Below are 22,195 nucleotides of genomic sequence, written 5' to 3'. Positions count from 1 at the left end.
AAAAGTCAAGCATTCAAAATGTTTGCAACAAAAATATACTTAAAGTACCAAAAGTAAAGGTAAGCTATTATGCAGCTTTTTAATTTTGATTTTTTTATATACTAAAGGGGCAGCTGAGTATACGATTAATCTTAATCTACAATAATACATCATAATTTATTTGAATTTGCAAAGCAACTACTAAAGCTGATAAATAAAGGTAGTGGAGAAAAGTGCAATAAATGAATCTGTACTTTAGTGAAGAGGTAGAAAATGTAAATACTATTTTATAAGTAAGCTCAGTGCTTCAGTAAATGTACTTATTTACTTTCTGCCACTGTTGACAATAAATTAATAGATTTGATTGATTGCAGAGTAAAACAAAACAGCCTATGATTCTACTGTATATATTTTTATATCTGGTTGTCTTTTCACTTGAGGTATTCTTTCATTGTGTGAGCACATGTCTGGGTTTAAAATGTAGAGATCTGCATGACACTCTGACTCTGTTTACATTATTGTGTCATTAGTCGGTTGATTGGATGGCTTGACGAATGGATGGGGGAGACGGGCAGCAGAGAGATGGTCATCTGTAAGGATGGAGAGGCAGACAGCCTGCCAGACGTGAGCAGCCACTGATTGTTGTTCTATTGATCAAGTGATTGGTCAATACATTGCTCTGTCTGAAACCTTACCTACTACTATCAGGTTATCCCAAGCCGTCTACCACAACGAAAAAATGCCCTTACAACTTATGTATTCAATAGATGCATGTTGCATTAGCGTATACAGTCAATACAGACACAGCTTTTCACATATCCAGGACTAGCCTGCCTATTTTTGCTAGCTTCTTGTGTTGTGCTAGCCAAAGAAAAAACCTGATTCACACCTATTCAGTCCAATCCCTCCTTATGTTCCAAATAGCAACTGCAATATTTTGGTTGAGCGTCTGCACACAGAGGTGCACAGCTTCACTTGCACTCTTCTTTTCCCTGCATCGCTCTATTTTGTGGGCGTGTGTGTATGTGTGTGTGTGTGCTTTCACTGCTGTCAGTCCACTTAAGGGCCTTTGGTTTCAGAGGAAGCCATTGTATTTCCTCCATTGCCTAGCAACCATCACCAAGGCCAGCACTCCATTGTTGCCGAGGCTGAGCACCTGAATTGCCTGCTGCCTGTTTCTACTTTTCAAAATTGTACTGTAATTTCACAAAGTGGTGTTTCAGCATTAGAGAGAGAGAGAGAGAGAGGGAGAGAGACGGCCGTTCTCCAAATTGGAGGGCTATGAAAATTGGGGGAAGCTTCATTTGGTGGTTTCACATCAGGAGCTGCGCACATTTGCAAAAGCCACACAAACAGCGGAGAGGCAAAGACGTTTAGAGTGTATTGTACATTCAGCCGGCGATGGCAAAATGAAAACAAACACTGAACGATTTATATAGTGTAGTGTATTCAACCTATACCATGTGTGTGTGTTTCTGTGTATGTGTGTGTGTGTGTGTGTGTGTGTCTGTGAGAGAGAGATGGAGGCAGAGAGAGTGATAAAGACAACAACTGAAACAGAGATAAAGAAATGGAGGGATGCCTGTAAGGGTTTTTGTGACTTTACAGCAGATGGTGTGTTTATGGCTTCTCAGTTTGTTGAAATGCACTTTATAGACTGAGAAACTGATAGAGAGAGCTAGAAATCCACAAAGATGGGTGGACAAAGAGTGAGGAGAGGGGGGGGGAGAAAAGTGGAGATACAGAGAGAGAAAAAAAGGAGAAAATGGGAAAAATATGAACAGAGCAACATGTAGTGGGTGGGACTTGAGTGTTGAAAAGGTTTGTGGGCTAGATTTTTCTCAGTGACGTCACTTTTACACAGTTTCCTTGAATAGCACCTGTGTGCATGGGGGCTGTCTGTCTGTCAGTTCTGAGTAAAAACATAACCCATGCCAGCAAAAACATATCTATCAGTGTTCTCCACTGGTCAATGGAGACAGACTGTGTCCTTTTTTTCCTCAGAGGCCAACATCGACTGTGCTGTCCTCAACGCTAGGTGTTAGGAACTGGCCCCTCAACCTTTCCACTTTCTCCGACCCCCTCAAAATCATTTTAGTATCTTTTCTGCGAGCATACGAACATTTTTTTTTTAAAAACATCCCTTTTGTGCATTCAAGTGAGTTTAATTTTTTTTTGACAAAGACTCCGCTTTCTCTTTTGTGCGCCTGCAATCGACACCTTTGTGGATGACCCCAGGTGCCTATTTCAGAAATGGTAAGTGCCAATAATTTTACCCTCAAATAAATTTGTGTGTCTCTCATTATACTGAGGCTGTTTGTGTTTGAATTGTTTTGACTGATAGGTTGCAAGAATATTTGTATGGCCTTTAGAATATTGACAATGGTTTTTTTTCCTGTTTATTGCGGTAATTTAGCTGTGCTAATCCAAAGAAACGTTTTTCCTTTCTAATTCGTGACTTTGTTGCCATTGTCTGCCAATGTCACCCGCTTTCTCTTATTGATTTTCAGTTGTGCGACTGGTCCATTCTGTCTCCGCATCCCTGCATTTAACACCAAATTGCTGCACACAGATATGACATCCAGACAAATCTGGTCGTTTATAATCATTAATGAAAAGTATTTCAAGCACACATGTTTTGATTGATAAACACACACAAGCAAGCAGTTATCTACAAATATGCACACCTTAGAGTGGCACACACACATACCACACTCACATACTGTAGATGTATGCACACACAAATACAAGAAAAAGCACACACACATGCAGATCAGGTTTCATTGTGTCTGTGCAGTCCGCACACACACACACACACACACACACACACTCACACAGGGTTGTCTCTGTAGAGGGTCCGGAGAGATGGCAGCACTGTTGGCCGATGTGCTATCAAGTTTCAGTAAATACTCACATCATTCTCTAAATTCAGGAGGAATCAGTTTCACACGGAGAAATTTCACACACATCGTAAGTGCAGAGCTGTAAATGCAGCAATGATTAGTCACTTTTTCTTCAGGCGAAAGAGACTGAAGAATAGATAATTACATCTTTTGTCTTCATCTTCTATTATGAGAAAATCATGTTTTTATCTGCTAGAACTGAAGAAAAGGCACTAACATAGCACGTATAAAGACAGTACGATCCTACTGCCAACAGCCATTTCTTATCCCTAATATGTTGTATGTACATTTATGACGTAAGTATGTGATAATTCAAATATATAGGGTGACGTGTTGGTATAACATTTTCAATTAAAGTGGTTTTCCTGATATAAATCAACCATCTAATGTAATGTATAATTTGTTCACTGTAATATGTGTCCATCGCTATAATAAGTGTCCAGCACTGTGATATGTGTCCAGCTGAAGCATTAACAAAATGGCAAAGTGCCAGTGAGAAACAACTGACTGTACGTCTTCCCTCAAAAGCTGACTTCAGATGTCCAAAATGCTGTTATACTGTTAAATTATTGATCATTATTGACAACATTAAAACATCAAGTAGACTAACTCACTCTGTGGACTAGAGTACAGTATTTACATGTAGCAGAAATGTTAAATTCATACAGCAGTTTTCAGCTTGTAAGGGTCTGCAAAGCTGAGTAGAAGCCGGTTTACAGGATTCATGGGGAAAAAATACAAAATGTTTTGTAAAATATTTGATTTTTGCAGCTTCTTCAATTAAGTGATCAATTGAAATGACTAGAAAATGAAAAGAAAAATCATTATATGATGCCAAAAAAAAATCCACTAATCTGTTCACAGCTTCTTGTATTGTTTAATCATGTTTATGTAATACTTTCTATTCATTGCAATCTCTTATATATGACTATTTCTTTTAACTGGGGCTGCAAATAACAAATACCTATCACAATATCCTGGAGCATAAAGGGACATCTTCAGATGTCTAGTTTTATATGACCAAAAAATCCAATTTACTATTGGAAAAGCAGCGAAGTCTCACATTTAGGAACTTGGAGCCATCAAATGTTTGACATTTTTTACTTTAGAATGACTGAAACAATTAATTGATTATCAATATAATTGCAGTTTAATTTTCTGATCATTGCAGTTTTTCTTTCTAAAGCAACATTTCGCATTATTCTGTTGTGAAACAAAAGTAAATGCCTTGTAAGATTACTCAGTGTAAACTTAATCAATTAAAGAGAACGAAGTGAATCCTAATTTATTTCAGCAGGGTTTCTGACTGACAGCTGAATCAAACTGACGTCAGTACATAAAAACACACCACAGTGACTGAACGACAGCGTGTCCGCGGGTGTTTTCTCTCTGTCCCAGCTTTCAGGGTTGTCACTGGCTGTGCCGAGCCTTGGATCACACAGTTTGTCCTGGCAGATAACCCCTGACGCTGACCCCCTGGCCACGCTTCAAACCTCTGCCTTCGTCCATCCCCCGGCCTCTTCCCTCCTCCAGAACATCAGGCTCGCAGACACAGAGTCCTGCCACAGGTTCACACTAAACTGTTTTACATGTGTCATGGTAGAGAAACTGCAGGTTTTGCGTGTGTTAGTGGCGTGTAAATACATAGATTTATTGATACAGTGTAGTGGCACAAGGGAACAAAATACTCAATATGAGTAAATAGAGCTGCAGGATGATGACTTTATGATTCCTGTTTTCAAATATGAAAAATGCTGGAGGAAAGATAATGAAGTAGTCGCACAGAGATAATTGCAGTAATTGAAATAATAACCCCGTGCAGGAGAACTTGTTCATCTATTCTTTCAGTGGTTTTTTTTTCCTTTCGAGCACTTTTACAGATGGTTTCTTGACAGGCTGCCAACCCATTCATTTAATCTCTACAAGCGCAAGGAGAAGGCCGCTCGGAACTGCCAGCGCTGCTGCGAAACACAGGCTCCGGCCTTCATCCGAGAGGTTTGAAGGGTTCTGAAGAAAGTTTGGTTTGAAGGTGAGCCATGGGAGGTTTTGTCCAAAGCTCCTTCAGCCCTCCCTTGTCTCAACAGGAGGATTTAGATCAGACGTTGGCTCAAGGAGGCCACCTTGAGTATGGCTTGTATCTTGGCAACAGAACTGGAAGGAGCAGGCAGTGACAGATTAACACCAGAGGGAATGTATTTTATTGAGTACGCTAATATACATTTAAGTGGTGCGTTTGTGGTTGGCATGAAAAAAAAATTTCGTTAGAGAGATAAAGTCTGTATTTTAGAACAATACTGCTTAGTTATTTGACCAAATAAAATCTCATGGCCTTCACAGTCTGGATGAGGGAGTCCACAGCAGCTTGGAAGACTAGTGATTTTGTTGTTTTGTGGTTAAACTGACAACAAATCACTGTCTGCCTCACTGCTTTGAGACGCAAGCTTGAACTCAGGCCAAGTCTATAAAATGTCTTTCAAAATCTGACATAATAAAAAAAGGAAAAACAACCAAGTGCTCCAGTTGCCCTCCGAGAAAAAGTAACAGTAATTCCACTCTGTCGTGTCGCTGTTGTGCACAACTGACTAATCTGGATCAAATTCAGAGAAGCCACACAACTGTGGGTCAGACAGGACTGCTTGAATTGTAGATTTCCAACTGCATGAAAAATACTTTACCACAATGAGGAATTTTAGCAGAGTTACTGGTAGATAACAAAGAGGCTAATATTAACTGGGAGTTTAAAAATCATCGCAGATCTTTAATGGACCTTTTTAATTAGGTTTTAGAGAGATTTACGTATTCAAATTGACTTTTGTACAGGAAATGAATCCAGACTCGTATCTGCAGGGTCTGTGGTAAGTGATGTATGAGACGACATCACACAGAATTCGACTGATAAGAAACTGAATGTTGTTGTGAGGTCATTTTAATAACATACAGTCTTCATTGTGTTAAAGATATAATTGATAATGTTTCCACAGCTTTAAAGTGTGCTGCTCATGCAAAGGTTGGTTCTTGGGAGAATATGGATAAAGCTATATTTGAGGTGTATCTGAGATATTGATCGACTTTGCCACATAGTGAGTTAAACATAAAAATGCATCTGTTGTTTTTAATCTGCTGCTTCTGGAGGTGATTTTATTTTCTTAACTCTTGATTTTATTTTCTTAACCCCCCCGGGTTTTAAGGTTGCTGTGATAAACACAGGTGAAGTGGGACTCAGTTTTCACATGGACAGATTTGTTATCATTCTGATTGTGTATTGGGTTAATTATTGGCTCAAAGGGTTAATCTCATCAGCCTGGTCTTATCCATGCTGTAAGATGGACCCCAACCTATATTTGACAGCCTACTTCTGAATATTGAACCATGAATGATGGAAAACCTCAATGACCCAAAGGTTAGAGGTAATGTTGATATTGACATTTGCTTCAATGAGCAACTCTCATCAGATTCTGCTACAAATTTATTTCACTTCAACTTTATTACTTGCCCTTTGGCTTTACATAAATTAACCCCTGGACTCAAATGAAAGCAAATCAAATATGGCCCATACAAGCCAAAAATAAATAATACGTCAGCTCAGAATAATGACTTTCAAACTCCTTTAATGATGACATTCAAGATGGAGGAGTACGACAGACAAACACCAGTGAAGCATTCTGGGTAGAACCAAACGTGAGTCCTAGCCCTTGGGTGTTATTGTAGCTGGAACGAACCAGCAGCTTTACTGAGGGGGGAGCAGGGCCTTGGTCTGGTCCATCACCTGCTGGAAGAACTTCTCCATCATGTCAGTCAGAGGCTTGACCTGGGTGTGGAAGTTGTCGGTCAGAGGCTTGACCTGGGCGTTGAGGTTCTCAGTCAGGGGCTTGATCTGATCCTCGATGTTGGCAATGAAGGGCTTGACCTGCTCCTGCAGCTTGGCGGCCTCGGCCTGGACCTTGTCAACCAGAGGCTGGATCTTGGCCCTGCTGTCCTCCATGTAAGTCCTGCGGTAGACAGAGGAAGTGACAGGTTTTCTGTTAACTCTGACTTGTATTTTAATAAAGAAAAATCAACTAAAACTGCCTGACATTTCATAAGTGTGCCCCTGAAGAAATATCTTTGTGTTGTTGACTACCATATGGCATTTTCGTCTTGAGAAGTGACACATTTGCTGTTTCTTAAACCACCCTTTCTCAAGGTCTCAGTTACATAAGATTTTCTATACTTTCAATTTCAAGTGTCATTAAAATTAATTTCAAAATGAAGAAATGAAGTAAAAATAGCAGAGGGGAAATTAGTTCTACTGGAACTTTCATAATGCTCAAAGAACAATTTAGCTGTCATACACTCATTACACTGCCCTACTCAGAGTTTACGCTGAAGCACTTGCCTGAATGCCCTATAAGAAAATCCATATTAATGCATCCAGACATAAGAACAGTACTTTGTCCATAAAACAACCATGAAAGACTGAAAGCAGTGCAGTTACTCTGGGTTCGAGTTAGAGCAGTAGATGAAGAAGGAAAGGAAAGAGAGTAAAGGTAGATGTTTGTGCTGGTTGTTACTTACTGAGCAGTGTTGGTCACCTCGAGAGCCTTCACCTTCTCCACCATGTCCTGGGTTGCGGTGGTGATGCTGGCAGACATGTCGTTGATGAGCTTGGTGATCCTGTCCACATCAGACTGGATGTCACGCTTCACCAGTGACACGGCCTCGGAGCCTGTGAGCACACATTTAAACTTCTTTATTCAAATCCACTGAGTTAAATTAGATTCAGCTGATTGAAGGGAAGGCTTGCACAGTGTGTTAAAACCTGTTTAAATTGAGGTTATTTTCAGGTTTTTGTTTAAGTCTAAAACTTGCATGGTCCTCAATGAGTGCCAAGAATTCAAATCCTATAAAATATACTGTATAAAATATTTTCTAAATTGCACAGTGGTGATGGTAAAATCAAGATGTCAAAGAGAAAAGGTTTTGATGTGCAGATAATTAGGCAGATATTCAGAAACATGAATATGATTTTAAAAACACATTACATATGTCTTACCGTGGGCAACAGCCAGCACAACAACAAGAGCGGCAACGAGGGAGAATTTCATGACTGCAGACGAGCGAGACCAACCTAAAGAGAGTTAGAAGGATCAGTCAGACAACACTGAAAGTTGTAGAGGTTACGATAAAATTATTGTAAAGCAGTTTTCTGATGAGGGAAGAAATGTAAGTAGTGTTCAAGATGTTTTTTTCTCTAACATATGACATACATTCAGTCACACAGCCACAGAAAGAATAAGAAACAGGAAGGTAAAAGCAGCAGGAGACATACCTTAACTCCTGGAGTTCTTGGACCTAATGGTGCCTTCTGTCAGGGAGCCAGGGGCTTTTATAGCTCCAGGGATGAGTAAATCTCAGCTAATCACAATTTAATCACCTCCAACGCAAAGACCTGACCTGACAAGAGGAGTACAATCATTTTGTTGGCTGAACCTTGGTGCCTGATAGCTGTGACAAGAAAGGCACAAAGTTCACTCCGACAGCTGGAAACGGAGAGATGATGTTATTCATGAACTGCTTCCTGCTGCGACCTGAAGAATCTTCACTAATCTAAGTTTTAAATCACTGAATTAATTCAAACACAGTACATTTATGCTTGTACTACAATCTTTCAGTTTTATGCTGCTTTATACTTTACATTTTCTTATTCACTAACCTTTTAGTCCGTTGTCATGTTCATAATTGTGTATTTGCTCCTTGTTGTTTTTTGTTTTTGTATTTTTAATGTGCTTTCCTTGTGTCTTAACTTATTTTATTCAGTTGTTTTACTTACTTTTATTTATTTTAATGTCCTTTGTACAGCACTTCGGTCAGCTCAAGTTGTGTTTAAATGTGCTCTAGAAGTAAAGTTGACCTCACTACATTTCAGAGGGAAATGTACCTTTACTTTTATCTGACAACTGAAGTTACTCTTTACTTTGAAGATCAAGGTTTTTCACACACAACAGAAGATCATCTTTTGAAATATGATGTATTGAAACAAGTTAAAATTCCCCAGCAGTATGTTAAGTAGCAAAATTGCCTTTACTTCACCCATCTACAACATTAACTTCAGTACAATAATATAATATAGCACTTTTACTACTTAATACTTTAGGTACATTTTACTGCTTATAACACTGCTTAAATAAAGTACTTTGAGTGTAGGACTTTTATTTGCATTTTCTTTTCTTGATAGATTACTAAAAGATCTGAAAACTTCTTTGACCACTGCACAAGTAAAAAACACAAAACACTTGCAGTAACTGATTAAAAGATATATCTCAATTATCAACTAAAAAAAAGAAAAAGTGCCGTATGTTCACATAAAGATTTACATTTTTGTTCGTTTCCTTTTCCATTAAACCTGCAGGTTTGTTGGCACATGATCTGTACTGAAATAGCTCTGAAACTATTTTTATTTGATGATGGCAGCAGTTAGTTCTGACAGTGTCTGTCTACAACAGAAGATCAGTTGATGAGACAATTACTCAATTCTGCTGATCAGGCCTTGGACTTCATTTACTAATCTCTATCAGCAGTTGCTCCAAAGACTGAGAGAAGCAGCCCTGATAAACTCATCTCAGAAGATAACCCACATCTGAAGATACTGTAGTTCCCATGCGTGTTATCATGTTCTGTCTTTGTCCTGTTACTTCATGTTTTCTAAAACCATCTGTCCCTGAAAAATGTTTCCACAAGTCTTCGAATGGTTCTCTCATCATTTTAAATTATTTTAGTTTCTCTTTACGTTAAAGCATATTGTGCTCTGTTCCTCTCCAGTGAACGGTTACAGCAGTGGGAACGGTTGGATATCGTGCGTCTATAGTTTCACTATGGCAACCCACATATCCATCTCTTTTTGTACCTTGTGATACTGTGCTACACTCTGTATTCCTGAACAATAAGTACAATAACATGTTTTTTTAAAGACACATTGCTGTTGTTAACCTTTCAGTGTGTGCAAGCTGTGCTGTCACTTCTTTATGTGTGTCATCTTGGATTCTGCCTTATTGAGCAGCATACTGAACAGTGAAAATATGTCTGTGCGAACAAAGCCAGAGTGCTTAGTTTGATTGGAGCAGTGAGGTCAAAATAACTGGATGAATGATTGTAATTTAAAACTGAATAAATACGACTGATTGTCAGTTTAGAACAGTTATGGATTCAGGAAGATATATTAAGGAAAAACATTCTGCCTCGACTGCAGAGCCAAGGGACAAATTTTCAGTTTGATGGATACGTGTCAGATTGTTGTGTTGCTGATACTTTAGACCTGTGTGTAGTTGTCTATTGATGCAGAGGTGATGTCCATATTCACATGCTTACATATACAGGCTAAAGTTTAACATCCATAAGATTAAAGTTCAGGTCAGCTCTTATCTCACAGGCATCACACTGACCTCAGGCCTGTGATAGTTTTGTGTTTAAGAATTGTGATATGGCTTCAACTTACTCGAGATATTTGACGCAAAGCAGATAAAGCAGATGATCAAATATATGGCCGTCTGTCACTAATGTAGTTAATTCTGTTCAGTTGAACCCCCGACACAGCATATCTTACATACCTCTATCGATTCTAGTGTTAGTGCAACACTGTGATAAATGCTCAAGAAAGCACATAAGTGGGCACAAAACCAAACCGCTGTCACTCTCTGACTACTACTACTTCTATTCATCTATCAGCCAAATGTTGCTGCTGTGGTTTTGGGTTGCGCAGGAAACCGGGAAAGCAGAGCAACCTATTTTCCCTGGGAGGTTTAAAGGGTTCTTCTGGTCAGGTTTGAGATGTGGTCTTTCTGGCACTGGCAACTAGAGGGCAACTTTGCAAGGCTTTGCAAGAGCAGGCTTCTGAAATTGCTGAGCGAAGAGTGAGCGCTGCCACCTTGTGTTGAAAACAAATTTTGCCCATTGGAGTCTGTGATTTCAAGCTGTTGTTAACCGCCTTAATCTTGTAACCACAGATATTGGAACTCATCACTAACATAACCTGCCATTATTTCCCGATTATCGCAGCCTTCACCTGATCAGTAGTGACAGTTTCTTTTACCCTTGTCTATTGACTCCAAGATATCTGATCTCATCCACTTTAGTCCTCTTAGTGCTTATACTGCAACAGGCCCTCTCAGGATTCCCTATTATATTTGCAAAGATATTGAAAGTTTTCAAGCAATACCAAGACCTAACGTATTCCCCTCTCTCCTCAGTTGTGTGAAAGGTAAAAGGCTCTATATTGTACCCAGAAAGTAATCCTCATTGTTCCAGATTAATTTAAGGATTAAACATCAGCTGCAGCCTCCCTCCCAGAGCGTTACTGCGAATGTGCTTTCCCAGGTGGAGTGAGTAGTGAACCCTCGAAGGCGGAAACCTACCCAGCTCAAAACTGGAACAGCATCTACCACACTACTACTAGTTTTCCAAACTAACAAATGGTGACCACTTTGCTTACAACATGGAGAATGTTCAAGTACTCTTTCCACTTTACAAAAATATCCCCCGTTTTTCAACATTACCCTGCAGAGAAAAGCCTGTTATTGAAGCTGAGCGGGGGGGGGGGGTGGGGGTGGGGGGTGGGGGGGGTGTCCAGCATGCCCCCAGAGGACAGGGAGAGCTAACGTTAACTACTAAACCTGCACCCATTTCCATGGCAACAGTAAACATTCGTGTTGCAGACTGAGGGAATGAAAGCAGGGTGCTGGATTTTACAGCGATGATGATGATGATGATGATGATGATGATGCAGATTCACCATAAATACACATTTCATACCCCTCCGACCTGTAAAGAGATAACTGGTGTCATTTCTTTACCATTGAGTTTATTGTAATACTTCGGTCCATTCAGTTATATGTTATCTTCCCCTGATCAGTCGGCAGTTACCTGCACCGTCACTGGGACAGCCCACTCACCTTTTACAGGTGGTAATAGTTAGGAATATGTCATACTGCACAATTTATACTAAATAAGTGAAAGGTCACAGGGTTCATTTATTCATTTATTCGTTTGACACAGGGTTGTATAACAAGATGAGACTCCACCATAAAGAATTAGTTTTATTTTTATGACATCTTATTTATTCACACGTTTACTGTATATAATATTTGTTTTGATAAATAGCGTAAAGGGAACAACAACTAGCACTTCTCCATATATAGCGGTGTAGTATACAATGTCAGCAAGCTGGCCGGCATGTTGGAAAACTCCAGATCGTATATTGCACCTTTACAGCACAACCAGCAAAGCTGACATTTAAATGTAAAGCTACATGTTCTTTGCCCACATTGCAAACTAACTTACAGTTGTGACACACGGTGTGAGCTACTATGCCCCTGTAAATATACCCAGAATGCCAGGGGGTGAGTTATGAACTGACATTTCTTATTCCTGTGCCCCAGAACAGATTGGTGAATATTTGTGAACATGCTGCACTCTCCTCTAAAGTTAGAAACCAAAGGGAGAACCTTAAAATCTGCAATGTCATCCTGGTTTGCTCTATAACAATGAATGGGGCTCTGATGCTGCAAAGCTTATATAAAGTTTATACTTCCAGAGTCTGTTTTTCTACTTAGTAATTAGTAGTTAGGGTGGTTCAATTAAAAAGTGCATTCAACATTTTCATTTGTCACTTGTGACATTTAATCGATGTTTTAATGGATTACACAACTGTTGACACAGAATAAAGTCAGGGCCCTTGTGTTGTCTGTGGAGGATTTGGGGATTCTCTGGTTTCTAGCTTTAAGACAGATATACAGACTTAACTGTCCTTGTGCACGGGAATAACATGTGACATTTAAGCCGTGTATTTAGTTAAATTGCTTTCAAATGAATGATCTGTGTTTATGAATGTTGTGATTATTATTTATTAGTATTTTGAACTTCGTGCACAGCTGCTGTTGGGCTTTTACCTTCACTTCCCGCTGCAGTTCATGGCTTTCAGCTGCAGCTTGTGAAGTTTGAACGATCCTTTATGGATTTTGTGTCACTTGCAGCTGGACTCCATGTTTGCTGCTTCACTCTTTCCTTTCCTGTGTCCATGACAACAACGCGGCAAAACTACTCGCAGTCTCGGCCGAGTCAGAGGAATAATAGCATTAGAAAAGTAAACTGTGGAACCATCGATGTGGGGAACATGGATGTAGGTCTATTATCAGACATATTAGGTTGAAATAACACAACCATGGTGGGGAACAAACAAACACCTGTAACAGACGGTCGAGCAGGAAGGGGAGGGGAAGAACCCGAGCAGAGGGAAGCTCTGCACTGTTATACACTGCCCTCTTGTGGTGATTGGCCAGTGTTGGCGCCATTTCGGATTTAAATACGGACAACACACAACATTATGGCGTCAGTGAATCACTTTTGGCTCAGTGTGCAGTAAGAACAAAAAAATACTCGCATCTCCTCCTCTTCATCACGCAGGTCTCCAGTAACCTTCGTCCTCTTACGTCTTGTTTGCAGAAGAGATGAACTACCCGGTCCCGGAGGTAAATCCGACTCTCACGCTCACAGGTGTGTCACAAAGACTGTGGAGGGATGAGATGAGCAGAAGACAGGAACTTTTTCTGTCTTCATTCATAACTTGATTTACATTGTTTATTTATTTATTTATTTATTATTATTATTATTATTGTTGTTGTTGTTGTTATTATTTACCTGATGTCTCGTGATGATCTGTTCTAGTGTTGCCTCTGTTTAAGCTCTGTGTTTGGTCTCCACCAGCTCCTGAGGGAGACCTCTCTCTTTAGCTGCTAAATGCTCCGCTATGTTAAGCAGCTGCTCGGGGATTATATCTGTCTGTGGTTTGCTGCTGAGGAGCTAGTGGACAGTATATATTCTATTGAATTATGATGTACTCTATTATTGTTCAAATGTCAGACTGGGTGGGTTGGGATTCACCTGTCAAAGGTTTAATCCCCAGGTTCTAAATCTCTGAGTTCCATTTGAAATCAAATCTATTTAGTATGTTTCTGTGGGGTACAGTTATTCCTTAAAATCTGTGCTTTTTTGCATATTTAGTTTATATCCACTGAAGCTCAACACCTTACTACTACACTTTATCTTGGTTTTTCTTTTCTTTCTATTTGTCAACTGTCTGGGATATTATACATCACTGAGATGTTTTACTCATCTACGTTTATTAGGCTGCCACATTATTTACAGACCCAACACCGTCATCTTGGTTGGGTTAAGCTGTGCAACAACCAGTAAACCTTTTATGTTCCAACCATATATCGAATTGACCCCTTCACCTTTCCCCACCACCTTTATAAATAAGAATGAAAGGTAACCTGCACACAGCAATTAAAAACCCTATAACAGTTATGAATTATGTTCGTTATTTACACAGTTTGTTTATTTATCTTAGCTCTCCTTAAATTAACCGCTGCAGCCACGTGCAACATTAGCTTTGAACCTGTGTCTGTTTCCGGCTCTCGACGTCCTTGTTCCATTTTCACATGGAACAAACTCAGACTTTGTTGTGCTGAATCGAATTGTTCTCTCATGAAGAACAAGCTCACGAACGTCAACATACACAGGTTGTATAGTTTGGTCAAAAATCTTTCTGCCACATGAATCTAATTGCTGTAGTGTAATCAAAGATAAACAAACCAGTAAAGATTTAGAATCTGACTTTCCAAAGACTTTAATACAGATATAAAGTTCCACATTTTAGTTTTTTTTTTTTAAAAAAATCAAATTGCATAAGGCACAAACACATCACACATAAAGTTTGAACCCAAAGAGTGGAGGGCAAAGCAGTTTTCATTGGTGTGTGATGAGGTGTGAGTTTAACAGGACTCTAAAGGACCATGAGCCTCCACCAGAGGACAGTGTTGGTCACAGCTCGTTTTGACTGATGGTTCGCTGTGTCACTTCAGACTAATATCCTTAATGCAGTGGTTTTCAAAGTGGGGTCCGGGAGCAAAAAGGGGAATATTTTATTCTCACTATAATTCCATTCATTCATTCACCACAATGACAGAATGTATGACTATTTTGATCATGAACACTTTCTGTAATAAAGCATCTGAATCTTATCAAATGGGGTCCATGGTCTAACTTGTGTAAACCTTTTGAGAACCACGATAATACAATAATAATAACCATTGACAGGTGTTTCTATGCGGAAAGTTTAGCACTAAAACACTAAAAATCCAAGGCCATAGATTTTTGGTTGCGTATGAAAGTCTTTTTTTTTTTTTGTTCAGAAGCAAGCAAAAATAAGCAGATATTTACTAAATTCATAAACTGTTTCAAATATACAAATCTGATTGAAGTGATTTTAGTTTTACCTGAAAACTTTTCAGTCGTAAAATATCCCCTGGAAGCAGGAAGTGTTATGTCCCTTTCTGCAACGGTTATTGTAAAAGGGAATATGTTCATTGTTTGAGAACATGTGCACACTCTCTGGTTAACTGAACTTACTTGAATCCATTATAATCAATCAAGGAAACCTTTCATATTTATGGAGACCATGTCTGATATACCTGCCCCTGTCTTCATGAGGAGAAAAGAAAAACCTCAGATGTTGCTTTTGTATTGCTGCACATGCTGCTTTACTTTTTCCTTCGTATGTTTTTGTTACTTTTATGTTTATCTGCTTTCTTTCTTTTTTTAAAAAATGTGTTAAATAAGACTGTGGCTCTGTTCTTAGTTCAGAGATCAGCAAACTTATTAATTCATCCTGTGGGAAACTGAAGCTCTTTACCAAATTTCATAATAATTAATCCAACATGTACCAGCATATAAAATATCAATCATCTGCACTTTTGCAAAAGCACAAGCTATTTCTACAGTATTCAGCGTCTGCATGTGTAACCAGTGCTGATCATATAGTCTGTTTCACCTGAATAACACATTACATTAACATCTCGGGCTGTTCTCATGTGAGCCACTTCTCTATGCAGCTCTTGAACACCGTGTGGTTGGAGTGCCACTGAACGTGTTTCACGCCGGACTGAATACACGTCCTCACGTCACCACGAGCATCCAGCGTCTTCAGCCCAAACACGTCACTCTTGTAAAACTTTCACGGGGAGGAAAGAAGAGAGGGAAAGGTCAGCCAACACAAAGTTTAACAGTTACAATGAAATACATATATATATATATATATATATATATATATATATTTATATACATATACTAGTTTGCATATTACCTCCTGGTTCCTCATTTCTACAACATTTTCGTTGCTGTCATAGAATCCAAAGCGGCTGTGTAGAAAAGAGGAAACAGGCATAACAGGTAAAGGGACCTTGAAACCTGTGCTAGAAACAGTCCACTCAACTCACACACTGAAGCCTGTTAGTAGCTGTACTGCGCCGTCTAAGCCAAGGGTTTCATTTTCACTGTGGATTTTCCCAAACAAAAAAAAAAACAGGCTATTTTTATCCCCTTCCCTTTTAAGGTTTCAGTTTGATTTAGTTTCAGCAGCAGAACATATGATAAGAAGGCTGTTAAATCCATCAGCTGATTAATTAGGCTTCAATATCCCAGACACATTTAAACAAACACGGAACGACAGGGTGTAAGTGACTTATGAAACGTTTTTAGGTGAAACCTGGACTCCCATGGTGTGATGACGCCATCATCTGGTCCTCCAATCAGCACAAGCTTCTTGATGCGGAGAAAGTTTTCTCTCCATGCTGAGGAAGTGAGATGGAGCAAAGTTTGTGTGTGTGTGTGTTTGTCTGTTTGTTTTTTACAATGCACATGTTTACTGTACATCCATAAATATAATGTACAAAATGACCATGACAGTAACTTACCTGTCATGTCAGCGTGAGATCTTTCACCATCAAGCTTTGTCAGAAAGTTGTTGCGCTGCAGGTACAGAGACCTGTGGTGAGGGTCTGTGGAAAAAACATAAATAACTACATGTAATGCCGTTTGCAGGCCTTCCTCAGCTAAAGGTAAATTGTTTCAGTTTTTCAAACCATTGAAGACCACCTCCCTCATTCTTACCATTCCAGTACTGACAGATAGACAGACTCTGCCCAAATCTGGAGTAGCAAATTTTATACACTGTCTTCTTTAAGCATTGAGGAAATAGCCACCTCAGGTAGGTTGTGTCTGTGGAGTAAGACAGTGAGAAATACTGTTTTATATATATATATATATATATATATATATATATTTATTTATTTATTTATTTATTTGCATCTGAGGATCTGTTTCAATCCAATACTGATGACTGATATTTTAACAGTAGATAGGTCTGTCGAGTCTGTCAAGTGTTAGGATGTAGACATGCTTTAAGCCCTGACCTCCATATTGCCCAGCCTGCGGTGATGACAGTGAAATGAAGTTGTGCACGTTGTGGCGTGGCGTTGTGAAGAGAAGGGCTCGACAAATTAGACCACCTTTGAAAAACAGTAGAAGACAAACGAGTTACAACAGCAAGAGAGTTCAGACAAACCAATAGATGACCTGATGAAGTCATCCTCACTTCTGTTTAAGTCGGGTGGCGAGGATATGACTGTGGTTGACAAGTGGGTGCCTCCCATTACATTAATAACATCAAATGATTTCTGTTCATTTCCCCTGCAAAAAACAGGCCATAGCCACGTGTTGGCTATATGCTAACATCAGCACGTTAACATTTTCACAATGACAATACATGTTCTGCAGTTATAATGTTTTCTATGTTCTAGTGTATTAGCATGGTAACATTTGCTAATTAACAAACTGAGGCTTTTGGGAAAGCCGTTCGCTTTACAAGTATTTTTGTCACAAACTAAAGTATTAGACAAATTCTGACCTGCTGGTGGTTAGACGGAAAGTTAAGGGATCACCTTGGCGATCACAGTTGATCCTGAGGGCACTGTCTGAACCCAATGTCATTGCAAACCAAAAGTTTGCAATATTCACGCCAGTCAAGTCGATTTTTATTTGTATAGCACCAAATGAAGGAGGTCTAGACCTTCTCTTTAACAGGAAGGAAAAACTTCCCTTTACGAGACAGAAACCTGGAGCAGAACTGGACTCAGGGTGGGCAGCCATCTGCCTCGACCGATTGGGTAAGGAGAGAGAGAGAGAGAGAGAGAGAGAGAGAGAAGAGAGAGAGAGAGAGAGAGAGAGAGAGAGAGAGAGAGGAGAGAGAGAGAGAGAGAGAGAGAGAGAGAGAGAGAGAGAGAGAGAGAGAGAGAGAGAGAGAGAGAGAGAGAGAGAGAGAGAGAGAGAGAGAGAGAGAGAGAGAGCACAGCAAAAAGACCACCATGCAATAATAGCAATAATAATAATAATGACAGGAGCAACAATAATAGTGTTAATGTTAAGCCAGCAGTTGTTGAGATATTTGATTGAAAACTGTAACCGTCCTTGTGGCAGGAAAAGCGTGAGGGAAATATGTGTTTTACCTTTGCTGAGTTCATTGGCTGAGCTGTTGTTCAAGTGAAGAGCGTTATCAATCTGATATTTAAGCAAGCGATGAGAGGGACTGTTGAAGTTATTGATGTTGTACAACACAGTTTTCTGGATATAGATATTTGGATAAAGAGTGTCAAAAGGTGTGAGAGGACCTGTTGGGTAACTGCCTGGTTTTTGCCGTTTTGCATCTTTGCCGACAAGATGTTGTCGTCTGAGAATCATGAATGTCTGTGCAAAATGTAGTATCTTGTACGAGTTGAGAGGAGCGGAAACGTTTCTGGTTGCGCTCGTTAATGTTATAGGTAACACCTGTGCTTTTGCTCCAGTGACACGTCAATATGCTTGCTGTGAAAAAAGGCTTCTTGGAGGAGACAGTGGAACTTTTTTAAATGACATAAACGTGCTCCTAAAGATCCATTTTTGTATGATGAAAATGAGTAAACAGCTGTAAGTCCAGTCTGAGGTATTTTCTGTTTCTACACTTTTGGTTACGTAAGAACAGATGGAGATATGTCAATGTAAAAGCAGAACTGTAAGAACCGTGAGCCCCAAAGATAAAAATATAAAACTTGGCACTTACAGTATCTTGGTATGCTAGAAATGTGGAACTGGAGGACCTGTGGCATATAGATATTGTTCCTCAATTTAATGTATGTGTGTGTGCGGTTGTGTGTGCGGTTGTGTGTGCGGTTGTGTGTGCTGTATAGACTGTAGGCTCTGTGTAACTGCCTTCTCACGGTTTATTGTACTGAATGCTGTAGGCTACATATCCTCCTACATACTGTATAGTCATGGTGGGTCCAGAAAACAGCCACTCTGTCCACTTTTGCTGTGTGATTGCCTGTTGTCCTAAATGCACAAATTATAGAACATATATTTTGCCAAACAACTAACGAGACTAACGCCTTGCTTCTCATCTAGTTTTTCTTTTTTTATATCACTAATGCATCTTAATACAACAGTCCTGCAATAACTCCAACCTTCATGAAGGTTATAATGCTCGGTTTGTGAGTGAGGTGTTGGTGCTGCATTACACAGGTAGGTATTTATGTTGTTGTGTCTACTCTAATTGCATCAGCGATAGTTGACTAAATAACCCTGCAAAGCACTGACTCAACCATCAAGAGCAACTGAGGGTCGGCGTCATGCTCAACATCATGCTTAAGGACACTTCCACATGTGGACAGGAGGATCCGGGTATCAACCACCAACTCTTCAATAAAGACAATCTGCTCTACCTGCTGAGCCACTGACTCAGATTTACATTTTCCACTCTGCTGGTTGCTAACTCCGCCTCCTGATAGTACGAGCTGCTATTTCTCTCCCATGCTCTTCAGTCTTTTACCTGCTGGACGTTTAAATGCTGAATCTTCAACACCAAGATGTAAGAATAGGCCGTCGTTGCTGTTGCATCCCTAGGTAAATGGCAGTGATCGGCACGTGTGTGTATGTATAAGTGTGTATAGTGTCTATGTGAGTGTGTGAGTGGGGCAGAGAGAGGCAGAGAGAGGACCTTGTGAAAAGCACAGAAGATGGATGCCATCGGGAGCGTTTTGCGAGATGGACTCGATGGCTTTACTGAAGTCTCGGACCTGCTTCCACAGTGGCAAAAAACTCTTCATGTCGTTGTACAAGCTGATCACTGGCACCTCAGTGCCCGGATGAGCCTGGGAATAAAATAAAAATTGAAAAATAAAAATAAAACTTTTGACCTCTTGATTCAAAAGAAGGCACAGAGCGACAGAAACAGTAAATACTGATTAAATCATCTGTCAGCAAACTATCAACCAGGTGACTGATTAAGTTATCAGCCAACTCAGGCAGATTTCTCCCAAAGCAAAACTGATGTTGAGGAATAGAAAATGATAAGGGAACAGAAATCATTACCTTGAAACCGCCTGCTGATTTTCACTTCATTTAAAATCTGACTGCCTTTACAATAGTCTCTATTCTACTGTACATCTTAAATAAATAATCCTAAATAAGTTTAATTCATACTCAGGTTAAGTGGGAAGTTTGAGCATCTCACATTTCAAATGACTAAGATTAAGCTTCATTGGTGAGTAAAATATGAAATTCCCAAGCAGGTTTATAGGGAGCAGTGGCGAATGTAGTTCTACTTTACTTGACTACTTTCCATTTTATATACTACTCAATACTCCTCACTTTGATCCACATTAATACAACACATAGGCTGATCAGGTAATACATTCTCGCATATTATTATACATGATTATTAGATGGAGATACCCAGCAGTATATAAAGTAGTTCAAATTAACCCCACCTGCAACATTTAAGTGACATTGGCACATTAATAATTATAATTCAGTTGTATAACCCTGATGAGTTGCCTAATCTGCAGAATTAAATGCAACAGATTATTTCTACTGATGAAAAGTTTTCTTAAATGCAAATTCAAAAGCAGGTAGGAGACCGAACTGCCCAGTTATACTTTCTTATCCTTAAACATATTTTCGCTCGTGCACTTGATGCAGTTTCACGTTCGCCTTTTGGAGTGTCCTACCTTGGTTATGTATTGACGCAGAGTTTGGAACTGTTTTGGTCCGTCTAAAATGCCGTGCACGATCACCACAGGCCTGTAGCCGTCAATGCAACCCCCTGCCAGCAGCAGCAGCAGCAGCTGCGCCGCTGATCCTCGGATGATCTGCGGAGTCGTCATCTCCACCCGGTCTCAGGTGAGACCTCCGGCCGAGCACAGTGGAGGATCGAGTGAAGGTCCCGGAGAGAGACTTGACCCCGGGGGATGGGGTTTTAATAGGGCTGATAAGGGATTATTGATCTCTTTAAACTTTTGTGTGCAGACTTATATGTCCCCTGCTTCCTCCTCGTCGCTGCTTCAATAGTGTGATGCCTTTTTTTCTTGGTTGGTGTTCAGATCACATCCGTTTTTAATGTTCCCCACTCACCCAGCCTCTCACAACAACTTTCTATTCAGTGGTGGAAAGTAACTGAGTACATTTACTCAAGTAGCACTTGAGTATTTCCAATATCTGCTACTTTGTAGCCTACAATTATTTTCTTTTTTACCCCATTTATTTTGAATTAGTAGTTACTTTGCAGATTCATTGCAGATGAATAATATTCAACAAATAAATGGTGATGTATTATTATAGGTTGAAATATGACTTTATTGAACCCTTTATTGAACCCTTTATTGGATGTATGCATGTGCATGGGAGTGTGTATATGCAGACAACAAATGTATGCATATGTGGATATGAAGGCAGGCTGTATCTGCTGCGGAGACTCAGGTCTTTTGGAGCCATCTTCCATGGTGTGGTCTGCTGGGGCAGCAGAATCTCCACTGCTGACAGGAAAAGGCTCAACAGACTGATCAAGAAGGCCAGCTCTGTTCTGCGATGCCCCCTGGACCCAGTGGAGGTAGTGGGCGACAGGAGGATGATGGCTGAGCTATCATCCCTGTTGGACAACATCTCCCACCCCGTGCAGGACACTGAGCAGCTCCTTCAGTAACAGGCTGCTGCACCCACAGTGTGTGAAGGAGAGACTGCACCATGTGCAATACAATACTGCTGCTACTTTTTGTTTTTTGTATTTTGTATCCTCTTTATTTACAATTTAATTTTAAATATTATATTTAATTTTATTTTACCCTATTATATTATTTATCTCTTTAAGTATTTTGGTTCTTGTCATTTGGTAATCTGTTTTTCTTTCTTTGTACTTTCCACTTTGCTGCTGTGATATTGGAAATTTCCCCAATTTGGGACTAATAAAGGAATATCTAATCTTATCTTATCTTAAGTGTGTTTATATAATGTTTATTATGTGTGTTTTATATATATTTGCCTTACAAAACATTTTCTCAGTCCATATTTGCTTCAGATAACATGTATCTCCTTTTGTTTTTTTTAATTGATTTTATTCTTTTGACTATCGTTATTTT

At 39.6% G+C, this 22,195-nt stretch overlaps 2 protein-coding genes across 2 annotated transcripts; both read right to left on the bottom strand.

Annotated features, from left to right (window-relative positions):
• Positions 1-5,324: 5,324 nt before the first annotated feature.
• LOC130171703 (type-4 ice-structuring protein LS-12-like) lies at positions 5,325-13,292 on the bottom strand. Its single transcript, XM_056379817.1, has 5 exons — positions 12,803-13,292; positions 8,191-8,315; positions 7,915-7,989; positions 7,437-7,587; positions 5,325-6,871 (listed from the first exon to the last, which is right to left on the bottom strand). The coding sequence occupies exons 3-5, from the start codon at positions 7,964-7,966 to the stop codon at positions 6,610-6,612; spliced, it is 465 nt and encodes a 154-aa protein (XP_056235792.1). The 5' UTR covers positions 7,967-7,989; positions 8,191-8,315; positions 12,803-13,292; the 3' UTR covers positions 5,325-6,609.
• A 1,233-nt stretch (positions 13,293-14,525) lies between these two features.
• LOC130172242 (lysosomal thioesterase PPT2-A-like) lies at positions 14,526-21,157 on the bottom strand. Its single transcript, XM_056380811.1, has 8 exons — positions 20,792-21,157; positions 19,780-19,933; positions 17,165-17,260; positions 16,863-16,970; positions 16,667-16,750; positions 16,459-16,543; positions 16,057-16,111; positions 14,526-15,924 (listed from the first exon to the last, which is right to left on the bottom strand). Exons 1-8 carry the CDS (start codon positions 20,945-20,947, stop codon positions 15,781-15,783), a joined length of 882 nt encoding a protein of 293 aa, XP_056236786.1. The 5' UTR covers positions 20,948-21,157; the 3' UTR covers positions 14,526-15,780.
• Between the last annotated feature and the right edge of the window lie 1,038 nt (positions 21,158-22,195).

The sequence above is a fragment of the Seriola aureovittata genome, chromosome 7 (genome assembly GCF_021018895.1).
Source record: "Seriola aureovittata isolate HTS-2021-v1 ecotype China chromosome 7, ASM2101889v1, whole genome shotgun sequence".
Classification (NCBI taxonomy): Eukaryota; Metazoa; Chordata; class Actinopteri; order Carangiformes; family Carangidae; genus Seriola; species Seriola aureovittata.
The sequence above is the reverse complement of the archived record's forward strand: the minus strand, read 5'-3'. Positions and strand labels throughout refer to the sequence as shown.

Bases quoted from the DNA above. Each gene is read 5' to 3' on its own strand.
- LOC130172242 (XM_056380811.1), bottom strand. From the start codon at position 20,947: ATGACGACTCCGCAGATCATCCGAGGATCAGCGGCGCAGCTGCTGCTG. The intron at 16,544-16,666 runs GTAAGTTACTGT...TCACTTCCTCAG, and splicing joins ATCTCACGCTGACATGACAG to CATGGAGAGAAAACTTTCTC. The intron at 16,112-16,458 runs GTTTCACCTAAA...TTTTCTACACAG, and splicing joins ATCACACCATGGGAGTCCAG to CCGCTTTGGATTCTATGACA.
- LOC130171703 (XM_056379817.1), bottom strand. From the start codon at position 7,966: ATGAAATTCTCCCTCGTTGCCGCTCTTGTTGTTGTGCTGGCTGTTGCC. The intron at 7,588-7,914 runs GTAAGACATATG...GTGTGCTCACAG, and splicing joins TGTGCTGGCTGTTGCCCACG to GCTCCGAGGCCGTGTCACTG. The intron at 6,872-7,436 runs GTAAGTAACAAC...TGTCTACCGCAG, and splicing joins GAGGTGACCAACACTGCTCA to GACTTACATGGAGGACAGCA.